At 44.1% G+C, this 13,307-nt stretch overlaps 2 protein-coding genes across 2 annotated transcripts; both read right to left on the reverse strand.

The window, feature by feature from the left end:
• Positions 1–1,613: 1,613 nt before the first annotated feature.
• Positions 1,614–8,490, reverse strand: SAAL1 (serum amyloid A like 1). The gene is made up of 12 exons (XM_054390388.1): positions 8,374–8,490; positions 7,999–8,112; positions 7,069–7,152; positions 6,083–6,162; positions 5,637–5,696; positions 5,266–5,381; positions 4,954–5,137; positions 4,608–4,690; positions 4,296–4,484; positions 2,949–3,148; positions 2,355–2,447; positions 1,614–1,849 (listed from the first exon to the last, which is right to left on the reverse strand). Exons 1-12 carry the CDS (start codon positions 8,488–8,490, stop codon positions 1,757–1,759), a joined length of 1,413 nt encoding a protein of 470 aa, XP_054246363.1. The 3' UTR covers positions 1,614–1,756.
• Positions 8,491–8,915: 425 nt separating this feature from the next.
• On the reverse strand, positions 8,916–10,636 carry LOC128974056 (serum amyloid A protein). Its single transcript, XM_054390569.1, has 4 exons — positions 10,610–10,636; positions 10,151–10,274; positions 9,671–9,809; positions 8,916–9,057 (listed from the first exon to the last, which is right to left on the reverse strand). The coding sequence occupies exons 2-4, from the start codon at positions 10,245–10,247 to the stop codon at positions 8,916–8,918; spliced, it is 378 nt and encodes a 125-aa protein (XP_054246544.1). The 5' UTR covers positions 10,248–10,274; positions 10,610–10,636.
• Between the last annotated feature and the right edge of the window lie 2,671 nt (positions 10,637–13,307).

Genomic DNA, 13,307 nt, shown 5'->3' on the forward strand with positions numbered 1-13,307 from the left:
ACTAAGCAAAGAAAGCAAGAGATCCCACAAAGGACAACATATTTTACAAGATACTGACATTATGAAGAGATTCCATTTTCCTCTTACAAATAACATATTTGAGAGTAACAGACATTTCCACTGGCTCAGAAAACAAATTTAATTGACACATAAAGGAAAGCATACAGTTTTTTTTAAAAAACGAAATTTTATTACAAATCTGTGGATTTAAGAAAATACCCCAAAACTGTCAAAGTAGTATGAAAAATGCTGTCATCCTATTCACAGTTACCAGTTTCCTCCAATAAACACTGCATACAAAAATTGATAGAAACCATGGCAATTGTTTTTGGTGACATGAGTCAGGTATTTGTAACTCTAAACCCTCTGCTGACAGCTAAGACATTGCTGGCAGCTCAAGGGATTGATTCAATTGCACTATTGTTGAAAACTGGAAGTTTAGCTGAAAAGGCTATATACATATACACACACTGTATTTGACAACGTAGGCAACCCAGGGCAAGCAAAAGATGAGCCCAGCATGATACTTAGTCTACAAAAACCTGGAAAGCCAGGGAATGTGTCTACATGGTACTAAGTTACTCACTATGCTCTGGTTCCCATTTTCTTTTACATCTCAAACCTAATAAAGACCAATTGTTTTCACTCTCATTTAAAGGAACTGTGAAACTGACATGTTGTTATACTGTCTTCTCAGACGATGCCAGCTGCACTGCATGCAAGCATGGGATCTAAAAATATAGTGCAGTTAAAACATAACGTTGATTAAAAGTGGGATTTTTCAGAAGACTGTGGACTGAATTTACAGCAAGTGACCTAACACCTTAAATTCCCCTGAAAAACCAAAGCTAGTGTGGCATTTCTCATGTCATTCACAGATAACTCATAAGACACGTGAATGAGGAAAGATCTGTCTGATACATATTACACTCCTAAACTGAAGTACAGACTGTTTTTAAAAGAGTAGAAATTTTGCAAGTAAACTACAGATTAAATCCAAACCTGCCCTACAACTCTAACTCTGGATAACTGGCTGCAATGTTGGAAGCTGCAGCATAGACCACTGGTATAAACACACTCTAAAATCTTTAAAATGCACAGGACCCAGACACCACTACTGAGAGCTGCAGTGTGGAAGAGACTTCAGTGTAGGAAGCGTGCAGATTTTAAAGGAATAAAATGAAACCTTTCTGCTACAACACCTGCTCAAGGTACCAATATGATCTAAAAGGAAAAAAAAAAACAAAAGGGAAAAAGTTCCAAACAACTCTCTGTAACTGAACTCTGTCTTTCTCAGGTGCTTGAAGGTCTGTAGGCAGAGGACATCTGAGATTTCCTATGTTAAATCCTTATTTTTCCCAACAGCAAATTGAAAGAAACCAGCATCATGCTACAAAACTACTCAGTGCATTTCAGTCACTTCACTGTTTCAACGGAAGCTGAAAAGCACAGAATCAAGAGTTATTAAAAGAAATGTAGAACAGCTGCAGAAGAGCAATTGCAAACGAACAATTTCTCATCAACAGAGCAAACAGGATGGAAGATGCAGGACTAAATTTACAGTAATTTCCCTCCCCCTGCAGGCTAGATTAACACCAAGTTAACCAGGGCTACCTCGCACATTTCTTAAAAGCCACCTTTTGGTAAGGAGGTTGCTTCATTCTCCTGTATTTACTGAAAACTTGATTTCTGAAACACTGTAATGAAAAGGTCAAAACTCTTCAATCCAAAGAAGGAAAATATTTTATGTGCACTCTTAGGTGTGAACCTTCAGGCTTGGGAAACGCTTCTCCAGATTGTCAGCCAGTGCCCGGTCAGCCTCACGCAGAACTTCAAGGAAACTCTCCACCTGGAAATAAATTGCACACACACAATAAAATGCGATACAAAATTCTTATACTTGAAATAGAGGGTCTTTCTGTTTCTGAACCTTCCTACCAACAGCAGCCAGCAGTAGCCACCTTCCCCCCAAACCCACAATTTCAGTTGGGCTAAATTTTGAAATATTATCATCTCCCCCAAATTGTTACTTTATTGTTTATAAATACACAAAGAAAAGCTCCCTATGAATATATTTAAAACAGTTTCCTATAAAAATTGGCAAAACAATTTTTAGCTAGCCTAAATTTGCAGACACCCATCCATTTCAGTACAGTTTGACACTTGTATCAGCTGATGATCTAAGCAAAACTGTGGCTGAAGTAAGCCAGAAGAGACACAGAGGGTAAGACTGCCTAGAATGGCATAAACCTGCGTTTGAGCAATTGTGTCCTGCATCTGCAGCTGATTCTGAAAGGTCTTGCCACCCAAGTAGTAATTCCTAAAGGAGATTAGAGGCCTTTTCATATACTCACCGATGCAAAATACAATGGTAAGAGGTTCTGAAATGCACAGGAACATGTCTGCTCGTTTAAATGCCCCTGGTGTAGTCCTTCCAATGTATTCTCCTGGAAAATAAAATGAGAACTACTGTTTTTTCAGAAGAACAAACTCAAAACTGTGCACACAGTGTCTACAGTATGTGCTCTGTTCTCAAAAATTAGTAAACTCGTCAGAACTACAGTTGTCAGAGAGCACCAGGCATAGCCAATAGAGTAAGGGGTAAAAGCTCACACACTCCAAGTCTCTTAATCCAAGTACTGCCACAAGAAAAAAGCCCAGCTAAGAAGTTCATATATTGATATTCTTCCCTTTTCTTAAATAAATTTGCTTTCATTCAGAAGAAATGGTGACATACACCTAGAGAATTTACCACACAGAATCTTGGCCCTGAAGGCAGACCACACAGACAATCTGTGTCACTGGCAGGGAACATGCATATTGCCACTCACTTTCTGATCGACTCTAATGAATTTCCACTTTGCAACTTCACTTCCACAGAAAAATGCACACATTCATAATTTTTTTCTTACCCATCCTGCAGGAAACCACCTTAGAATTTAGTTTACCTTGGTCAGTTCTTGAAGCATATTGGAAAGTAATTCACAGCAAATATCCTTCAAAATTTTTAAATGGAAATCCTCCTCATTTATATCAGCCCTTCCAGTCTCTTCTTGTTCAGACTCCTTTGAGTTATCAAGAGATCTCTTCCCACAGCCCTCCATGTATTGCAAGATACGAATCAAGCTCCCAATCAGAGGCATATCTAAAATAAAGTAATGGAAATTTACAAAGGAAATGGAAGTTTAACACTGAAAAAATTTCCCCCTCCCTTCAAGGCATTAGAATTTTGAAACATACCACAAGATCTTATACAAAAGCTATAGGAATGTGCATTCTGGCAGTGTTTTGGCAAGGACTGTTTTAAAGAAGCGAGTTGAAATGTAGTTGGAAACCCAAGCTATTTTTCTGCAACCTGTATCTACAAAAAGTATATACCAGTGGTAAGGAATACAAGAAGGAAAACATTTCTGTAAGTAACTCAGGAGAGACTAGTGTGTTAAATTCACATCTAGATCATCCCACCTGGTAAATCAAACTGCCACAACCTTTCTCTGTTGTAGAGACTCATATTCTTGAGAAAGATTTGTAACTCTAAATACTTGTCAATGAATTGAAAAGTAACAAGTGATAAAGATGGATCTAAGTAAGTGCAGAATCTCCCTCCACCAAAAAAATATTACCTCTTAAAGCATAGATGAGCTCTGCAATTTTCATTAATGTACTCAATGGAGAAGATCGAATCTGTAGATTCTTTTACTGTAACCCTTCGAAATTAGCCAGGAACTGAACTTTGAGCTAGCTGTGATTTTTGGAGTCACCACTAAAGGGACTTGCTGCATTCAAACATGTTAACTGAATTCTGTGTTCTGGTCTCTGAGGTGACCTTATTGTGGCTTTTCAATATCTGAAGGGGGCCTACAAGAAAGCTGGGGAGGGACTTTTTAGGCTATCAGGTAGTGATAGGACTAGGGGGAATGGAATAAAGCTGGAAGTGGGGAGATTCAGGCTGGACGTGAGGAAGAAGTTCTTCACCATGAGAGTGGTGAGAGCCTTGAATGGGTTGTCCAGGGAGGTGGTTGGGGCCCCATCCCTGGAGGTGTTTAAGGCCAGGCTGGATGAGGCTCTGGACAGCCTGATCTAGTGTGAGGTGTCCCTGCCCATGGCAGGGGGCTTGGAACTAGATGATCCTTGTGGTCCCTTCCAACCCTGACTGATTCTATGATTCTATCTCTAGTAAACAGTAATACATTAACCATCTTTCCTCCCACATACATAAAGGCAATTCTGAAAACAACTTTTTTCTAAAAAAAAAAAAAAAAAAAAGGATAATAGACAAAAAAATCACAACTTGCTTTTCCTCATCTTGGTGTATTCTTGTTCTGTCTGGGAAGCAAACATAGCAGACAGCACAGACAAAATAGAAGCCAACACAGTCTTCTGCTCCTGCACAATGATCGGTGGATCGTCCGTCTGGCAGAGCTCATGGCAAACAAGGTCATAAAGCAAACTCCAAGTCTCTTTTCCTCCATCAGGAGCCTGCACTTGAGAAAGCAAGAGAACCCACCAAGTCAGCAAATTTAATCCAGGTATATGAATTACTTTCTTTCCTCATTGAATATCTGCTCATCTTGGCCCCACCATATGTAGCAATTCAAGCGTCTTACCAATAGCCTGAATACCCTCATCCACTGTGGTCAGGAGCTGCAAAATATGCATATAAACATCAAGTCCTTCCGGATTATCTGATCTATACAGAACAAACAGAAAATAAATTACACACCTGACTGCTGAGTTTCTAGTGTGTGTGCTTCAGACACACAGAAGACTATCAGCAATCACTGCCATTCTCTTTCCAAACAAACCCACTCATTTCAAAACTGAAGCAGAGGACAATACATTCTAGTGATCTGTCACTCTATGCAGCTCCCACTGAAATCAAGATGCTCACTCACAGGCCTTAACAAAGTTAGGAGTCTGCCCAGCCATGAAACTGAAAAAAATGTGACATACCGGACTTGTTTGGCTGCTTCAAGTATACAAGGCACAATCTTAAAATCTGGAAGTTCTTCAGGGGAATCATCTACAGATGGTCCCACAGACCGACAACTGCCATTTTTAATCCAGTTTAACATTAGCTCTTCATCTAGATCAAAAAGTTTGTCCACCACTTCACCCACTTTTACCAGCAATTCAACTGCATGAGAGAATATACAAATTTCAAGAAGGCTAAAAACAAAGAGCAAAACGTAGCTCACAAAATGCTAACGTATAAAAGATCACTAAAGAGCGATCACTAATTCCCATCTTGTTCTGGCAACTTACCATTTGTAGAGCTGGACATGATAAAGCAAACACAGTCGTACACAGAAGGGTTTTCTCGGATTCTCTCCACCCAGACATTGGCCACCTCAGGCTGGGAGAGGCAAGTTAACAACAACCTAGGCAAGAATTGCCCATTTAAACAAATCAGAAGCCAATTCATACGTTTTAGCTGTACAAATGTAAATCCAAAACACTGAGCATGATGCGACAGAAATAGAAATCTAGCTCACAGCAAATCGATTCCAGAACAAGATGGACATGATGAAAGGTTAGGAGGAAGGGACGTAAAATAGTGAGCCCATTTGTCAGTTTTCTTCCCAGAAACACAGCAGAACTACACTAATGGTGTATTAATTTCCAAGATGTCCTACCTGCTTGTTTCCAGAAGAGTTGGGGAGTCTGAATCGCACAAACGTTGCAAGAGCACTTGCCTGTAAGAAGCAAATACAAGACAAAAGTTAATAAAATCTATCTTTATTTTTTAAAAGGTTATGAAAAGTTCATTTCATAGCTGTAACCATGTTCCGAGATCAAAGCCAGCTTCTCCTGACTGTGCATTCATTTGCAGTGTTGCAAGAGTGCCAAAATTAGAAATTAAAGATTCAAGTCTTTGACTGGTGATTAAACCAGAAAGAGAGTGGTCTGTATCATTTTTTTTTGTTCACTGAACACTTCCCACAAAATTATGGTCAGTCAAAAAGGTGTGAATGAAGATAAGACGTGGCAGGCAATCTTAATCCCTTCTGTAACATTTATTTCATGACTATGAGTCCAGAAAAGCAGTACTCATGCATATATAAAGCACATATATACTTACCCAAGATTCTCATCTTTACTGAGGGACATGCATATGTCTTGGAAACAGGCCATATTTCCTAATATTCCCACACAGATTTCCTGAAAAGTCAAAACACAGTATAACGAAGCAACTGCGATGTGGTTCATGGTTTTATTTCCACAGGCACAGGACAAATGTAAGAAACGTTCAAAGACGTTTTCAAGTTTGATTTCCAAGTTCTTATGACCCACTGTTCCAAGACAGAGATACAGATTTTTTTCTAATAGCCTAAAATACACTCGTGACCAGGTACTGTTCAGACAGGGAGGTGTTGAGGTGTTTCATAAAAGCAAATATATCTTGAAATCGACTTGGCTTGCATATTCTAGGTAAACTCTTCTGAAGCTAATCTGGCATCTCTGTTATTAAAGCAACAAAAAGTCTAAGAACAACAGTATCACCATCTAGGCTTGAGAAGAGAAGGCTGAGAAGGGATCTTATCAACATCTATAAATAGCTCATGGGTGAATGTCAGGATGAAGGCGATGGTCTCTTTTCAGTGGTGCCAAGCGATAAGGCAAGGAACAGTGTCTACAAGCTAGAACACAGGAGGTTCCATCTCAACATGAGGAGACACTTCTTTATGGTGAGGGTAAGAGAACACTGGAGCAGATTGCCCAGAGAGGTTGCGGAGTCTCCTTCTCTGGAGACGTTCAAAACCTGCCTGGATGCATTCCTTGTGTGGCCTGCTCTAGGTGATCCTGCTTTGCCAGGGGGGTTGTTACTCGATCTCTGGAGGCCTCTTACAACCCCTAACATTCTCCTTCCTCCTCACACCCTTTCCCTGTTCCTCCCATAGGAAAGAGTCCTCCATGAACTTCAGGAACCATTTTGTGTTTTCTCCTTGGTCCCCTAACATACTCAAACATGTAATGGGAGGAGGACAGGTATATGTGCAAACGCCTGGACAGAGCTATCTACTACTGCTATTAATATGGGACAACTTTTTGATGGTCCATACTTACAGTAAGACGAGGGCATTTTGACTTGGCAAAAACTCCCATGAATATATCAGGGGCGTTGAACTCCTGAAGAAATAAAGCAACATCCTGTGGAGAAAGTGAATGGAAAAGTAAATGGATTTCTACAATTTCCAAATGAAAAATCAAACGTTTTCTCACAGCACAAGGACTGGATCAAAGACATGTCAAACTCACTGCAAGAGATCAGTTAGTACCCATAATCCTTACTTTCAGTAAGAGAAGATCAGCACAGTGATTTGCCATACAATGAATCAAAAAGTCACACTTAGTTTCTTTTGCTCTACCTCAACAGAAAGTTAGAGACACTTAGTCAGAACTCAGCATATGTTGTGTTTAGAGATAGTGACATCAGCCATACAACAAGGGAAAGGATTACCATTAGCACTCGATCAGATCATACAAAAATCTCATTTTACCATATTAAAACACATTAATTAGATTAATTCTTTGTTTAGAAGTAAAGGACACATAACAGCACTGCAGGATCCATCAGACACCTAGAGGGAAGGTCGGGCACACCACCTTGTCTCTTTTACATTCACACACAGTTCTGCATTTCAACCTCAAGACAGCAGCATGGAGCCCAGCAGCTAGGATGCAATAGAAGGATGCTTTTGGAAACTAGTGCGGGGTTCTAGAGCGCACAGGAGGTACTTGCTCATCTTGAAAAACAGCCTTCACAATGAGCCTGATCGATGCCAGTTCCCCACTCCTGCCCTGCCTAAAGACTCGTAGCACACTGTCAGCCAAACCAGAGAACAATCAATACCACCAAAGTCAGAAAGCTGACCAAGCCCAACTAATTCTGCGCTTTCTCCCACTTCCAGCAAGATTCTGACTAAAGATCCCGGGCAGAAGCCGCTTGTAGTTGTGAACCACCCCGGAGGCCTAATTCCAGCACATTGCTCCTACCTCGTCCATCGACATGTCCCACACTTTGCAAATGTCGTTCTCCATCTCTTCGTCTAGCTCCGTCTGGCTTCGCTCAGGACTCCCGGTGGGCTCCGTCTTCTCGGGGCTAATCACCTGAGAGCAAAAGCGGGCAGGGGTGCACACGAGGGTAAGGAGGTATGTGAGCCACGACCGAGAAAACCGCGGCAAAACAATAGCAACGACCGACCGACCGCTTCAGTCCCTGTTTGAACACATTCACGGTTTAAACACACGCACACACAGCCCCACAACTAGGAAACCAGTGTCTCCGGTGTCCCACCCGGCCCCGGCCTCACCGCTCCCGGGCCTACCGGCCTCTTCCGCCACGGCGCCCCCGCGCCCCCAGGCTCGCACCTCGATGAGGCGGGTGAGGATGCTGAACAGCCAGTGCTTGCTGTACACCGTGTTCCCCACCGCATCCCCCTCCTCCTCCTCCGCCTCGCTGGACGGCGGCGAGGGGTTCCGGTCCATAGCGGCCCGCCACCGCCACAGCCGCCACGGCGACAGAGAGCTGGCGGCGGCCAGAGTGGAACCCGGGCGGTGCCCACAGCACCCCCTGACGGAGCGGGGCGGCGAGCAGCCCTCGGCCGACTCTGACCGCAGGCTGTTGTTGGCCCCCAGAGGTGGCGCGGGTCTGTAGCGGCGGTAGCCACCGCCCCTCCCTCCGCGGAAAGCTCCCGGGCCAGCCGAGGGTATGAACGAGACCCCCGCCCCTGGGCAGCTCCCCCGTGATGTCCGCATAGGGATCCCCCGCCCGCTCTTCTCCAGGCCGTGGCTGTGACTTGAGGACCCCAGCGCGAGAAGGAAAGCCAGCAGCCGTGTTGTGGAGAATTCCTTTATTGGGCTACACAGAGCGGGTCTAGGTGGGGAGCAGTGCGGCCTCCTGAAAGGCGGCGCTAGTATTTGCTGGGCAGGCCCGGAGGTCTGTAGCGGTTGGGGTCTCCGCCGTTTCTGCCCCACGCGTTGGCCTCCTGGTCGGCTCGGGTGTCCTCTGCACCTCTGCCACTCACACCGCCTTGCCAGTTTTCCCGGGCGTCACTAGCAGAACAAAAAAAGGCCCCCTGAACCAGCCAGCATTTAACTGCACTTTCTGCTGATGTCCCTACTTATGGAAGACTAGCTCTTCTGCAGGACTTCTCGAGATTTCAAGCATTCAGTGTAATTCAGGACCATTGTGTCAGGAAGTGAACCGTCAAGGAAAGAGAGTTCCTTACCACCAGTACTGCAGAGGTAAGGAATCTACCTTCTTGGAAGGACAAGAAGAAAGGCTTGTGCTCAATTCTTTACAGTGAAGGTGGTGAGATAACCAGAACAGGTTGCCCAAGGAAGTTGTAGGTGCTCCCTCCCTGGAAGTGTTCAAGGCCCGGTTGGACACAGCCTCAAGCAACCTGGTCTAGTGGAAGCTGTCTCTGCCTATGGCAGGGCAGTTGGAGATAGATGATCTTTAAGGTCTCTTCCAACCCAAACTGTTCTGTGATTCTGTGTGGGAGGAGAGACACATGTCCTACGGAGGCAAGCTGTTCAGACATTAACTGCTTCCCCTCTACTGTCCTAGGTCAAAAGCTGAGTACAAGTCAAAAGGACTCCACTGCAAGTGGGATGACTAGATTCACAGTTGCTCACTCTTAACAAGGCAAATAAGCTCCGTTACCTGATGACTCTGGCTGCCCAGGCACCACCAGGTCCTCTTCGGGCAGCATCATAGTTCCCACGAGCATGGAAATACTTGTCAGAATTTTTAAAATTTGCCTCACGCATGTCCCTGTATGCTCTGAACATATCCCATGCCCCTGAAAAAAAAAAAAAAAAAAAAAAGATAAATTGAAAAGATGTTGATTTTATTTAAAGAGTTATCCCAGAAACAGTGAAGTACCGTTTCAGCCAGGAGCTGAAAGGCCTGAGGAGCAGTAGCACAGGGGCATTCCTCCACATTGGCCTTTGCACAGGGTGGGTGCCTACAGAAAGGGCCTTTAGCGGCTTATCAAGGCTCTCTTCCAGCAGCAGAAAACAGCAGGATCCCTAATGTGGAGCTGCAGACCTCCCAGATTGGAGGTCTCTGTCTACTGACTGCCAGTAAGCTGTGCTGGGGCAGGAGGTTCCTGAGGAAATGGCGGGTGGAACAGCAGCTTACCTCCCATCGCATCCCAGACAAATCGTCCCCCATCAAGGATGTCAGCACTTGCACACAGAGCAAGGGACAGCAATACAAGGCAGATGCAGAGCCTCATGGTTCCCAGCTCAAGCCTGACACAGAGCTGTGAGACAATGAGAGAGATGAGCAGTTCTGGAGTACCTTTGACAGACTGCTGACATAGCAGCCATCACCCCTGTAGCTGTGCTTAGGCAGCTGCTCCAGGGCTGATGGCTGGTCCGGGAACCTGCTTCTCCCCAAGCAGTGGTGCCCTCTGTGCAACCACAAGCTCAGTTAAGGACACATCAAGAGAGGCAGATGGACATGAGAAACCTGCATTTTAGCATTCCCATCTGCTCTTACTGCGAGTATAAAGTCCCATATGCTAAGCATTAGTCCTGTTCCCAAACACCAGCTAAACCCACTGCATAGAGCTCACAAATTCAGAATATCACTTACCACTGCAGAAAGGCAAAGCCAGAGGAAGTAGAGCTTTTCTTGTGTGCTCTCAGACTCACAGAGGGGATTTATAAGCAATTCAAACCCCTCAAAAGAGGAAACTGGAAAGGATATCCATGACTGGGAATTCCCCCCCACACTCCACTGTCAGCACAAAAATTGTTACGGTAAGCCTGTCTTTGGCCTTCCTGAAAGTTCATAGCTCCTGTTGCACAATTTTTTAGGAAACACAGGGTACTTCTTCCTCCCCTGCCTGTGAATCTGATGCTTAACAATATTTACAGCTCAGTTACTGCAGCAGCTGGAGTGAAGAGTTTTTCTGCAACTTTAATAAATCAATGAATTGATGTACAGGCTCACCCTAGAACAGAGCATTGCCTTCAGAGCTGACTTAAAGAACTTTTCCCTACAAAAGGTCAGGCATTTTGGACCTTAGAGGATTTTCTGAGTCTTCTCTTGTTTTACATTCTCTCCAGACCACAATTTTCTGCGTAGAGCACATAGTTGAAGAAGGTAGGTACTGAAGGGGAGCTTTGGACAATCTCTGATTGCCTCCCCTTGACTTGTATCCAACAAGGAGGGCAGCAACAGTGCTGACAGTGCTGGAGTTGCCATAAAGCCCCAGCTTTGTGCTCCAGTATGTAACAGCTTTCCCGTATCCTCTTGGCTTGCTTTCCAGGTCACAGCCCTTGACCCACAGAAACAAGCTGCAGCCAGAACTGTTGTTTTTGCAACAGAAAGAGCCAAGGGTTTGAATGGAGTGTTCCCTTCTGGCCTAGCACTAAAACACAGTGTGCACACACTAGATAACACATACAGGAGCACCTGGGAGACTTCTCTGTGTTTGTACACTCTGTTACAGTTAAGATAAAAAGCAACCTCAGTCTGGTTGCCCTTTAATGCAAGTTAAGTTCTGCAAACATTCTGCAATGTTGGTATTTTGTTATCTAAATAAGTCTCAGAATGAGAAGGCATGAGGTGAATTCCCAGATTTGGCATAGTTAATTCCTTCTTTTGGGAAGTAGCAGAACCTTATTGAAGTTTAAATGAACAATAGTTCACTTGAACAGTTTTGCCATGCTGCTGTAGGGAGTATTTACTAGCAGTGGCCTCAGATATGTAGAACAACTGCAAACTTGGCTCTCTTCAATTTAATTTCACACTCCCTTCACCTTACCCTTATCAGATAAAACCACATATCACGGATAGGAAGCAGTGATTTTCCAACTCTTCCTTCAGACAGCCAAGTTGAAATCACCAACGCAAGCTCTCTTTAGACACCAAATCTGAGCAAACACTTCTCGTTATGTTACCCCTATGACCATTCTGACACAATATTAATGTGTACACACAACTCCTCTAAGTGTGCTAGAGCAGAAATATCTCCTTGTTTCCTGCAGCATTTTGTTAGCCTTGAGATTACTTGAGGCACAACTTTCCTCCCATTTTTCATTTGAAAGTGGTTTCCTGTGGACTATGCTTTAACTCTTCTTTCTACACATGTGGAGAAAGAGAAAATCCTTTCCTGCTTGTCTAGAAGACTGTTTCATGATACCTGTGACCAATATTAGGAAAATATTAGGAAAAAATTCTTTGCTGAAAGAGTGGTCAGGGATTGGAACAGGCTGTCCGGGGAGGTGGTGGAGTCACCATCCCTGAAGGTGTTTAAGAAACATGTGGACATGGCACTTGGAGACATAGTTCAATGACCATGGTGGTCTCAGGTTGAAAGTTGGACTCGATGACCTTACAGGGCTTTTCCAACCCAAACAATTCTGTGATTCTATGATTCTGTGAATGAACTGAATGGTTTCCAGCAGAAGGCAGTTTGGCACACCATAGCTGCTCCATTTCTCTTATTGCTGTGCTGTGTGTGATCTGTTGCTGTCTGTTGGTACAATCTTGTCTTTCTGCTTTCCCTCTGCTGCTGTATTGTTTGGGCTTCTGGGCACACTGCTTTATGAGCTCCCTTGATCTGCAATCTGCAGTCATCTGTGGGTGCTTCTCTTCCCCTCCTCTGTGGTATTCCTGAGTGTATTGTGTGGTATGTCGATTCTGGGCCTGCCAGTCTCAACACGGAGAGCTGAAATACAAACTGACAGATCAGCCTGCCAGGAGGTGACCACTGCCACAGCTGGGCCAGGATGGCCTCGATCTGCCAAGCCAGTGGCTATTTACTGAGGAGTTCATACATGGTTTAATTCACTTTCCCACAACCTACCATTGTCTTTTTCTAACAGATGTTTTTTTCCCCAACTGCTTTTCCTATCTGCTTCAAAGATACAGCGTTTCGTTAAGTCTACTTCCATCCTGTCTCACATGATTCAAGGTACAACAAAATGTCCCATCACTTATCAGCCTCCAGGGCTCCCACATAGACGTGAAGGCCATCTAAACATTCTGTTAGCTATTCCTTTTGGATTCCTACACTCCTCGGCATGCTTCTCATGCTTTGGGCTTTTTGTCTTGGCATGCTGGTTGAATCCAGACACCCTCAGTTTGCGTTATCCCAGTTGTTGGTGCTCTGGGTTATCTCAGCTGATAGGCAATTGAAATCCCATTAATGTGCCACCCACCTTCCATGCTCCCTCTCGGCAGTTCTTTCCTCTGCATCTCCTCAGTCTGTCCCCTGCAAGATTTTAAGTTCTTTTTCTTTTCTCTTGTGGAATTCATGCTGGAAATATCCAGAAGTTTGTGC

Source organism: Indicator indicator, chromosome 21 (genome assembly GCF_027791375.1).
Source record: "Indicator indicator isolate 239-I01 chromosome 21, UM_Iind_1.1, whole genome shotgun sequence".
Taxonomy (NCBI): domain Eukaryota; kingdom Metazoa; phylum Chordata; class Aves; order Piciformes; family Indicatoridae; genus Indicator; species Indicator indicator.

Coding starts and splice junctions, on each gene's coding strand:
- SAAL1 (XM_054390388.1), bottom strand. CDS start 8,490: ATGGACCGGAACCCCTCGCCGCCGTCCAGCGAGGCGGAGGAGGAGGAG. Junction 5,697..6,082: donor AGTAAAGATGAGAATCTTGG/GTAAGTATATAT, acceptor TGCTTCTTACAG/GCAAGTGCTCTTGCAACGTT. Junction 2,448..2,948: donor TGCTTCAAGAACTGACCAAG/GTAAACTAAATT, acceptor TTTATTTTCCAG/GAGAATACATTGGAAGGACT.
- LOC128974056 (XM_054390569.1), bottom strand. CDS start 10,247: ATGAGGCTCTGCATCTGCCTTGTATTGCTGTCCCTTGCTCTGTGTGCA. Junction 9,810..10,150: donor TGTCTGGGATGCGATGGGAG/GTAAGCTGCTGT, acceptor TTTTTTTTTCAG/GGGCATGGGATATGTTCAGA. Junction 9,058..9,670: donor TGGGCAGCCAGAGTCATCAG/GTAACGGAGCTT, acceptor TTGTTCTGCTAG/TGACGCCCGGGAAAACTGGC.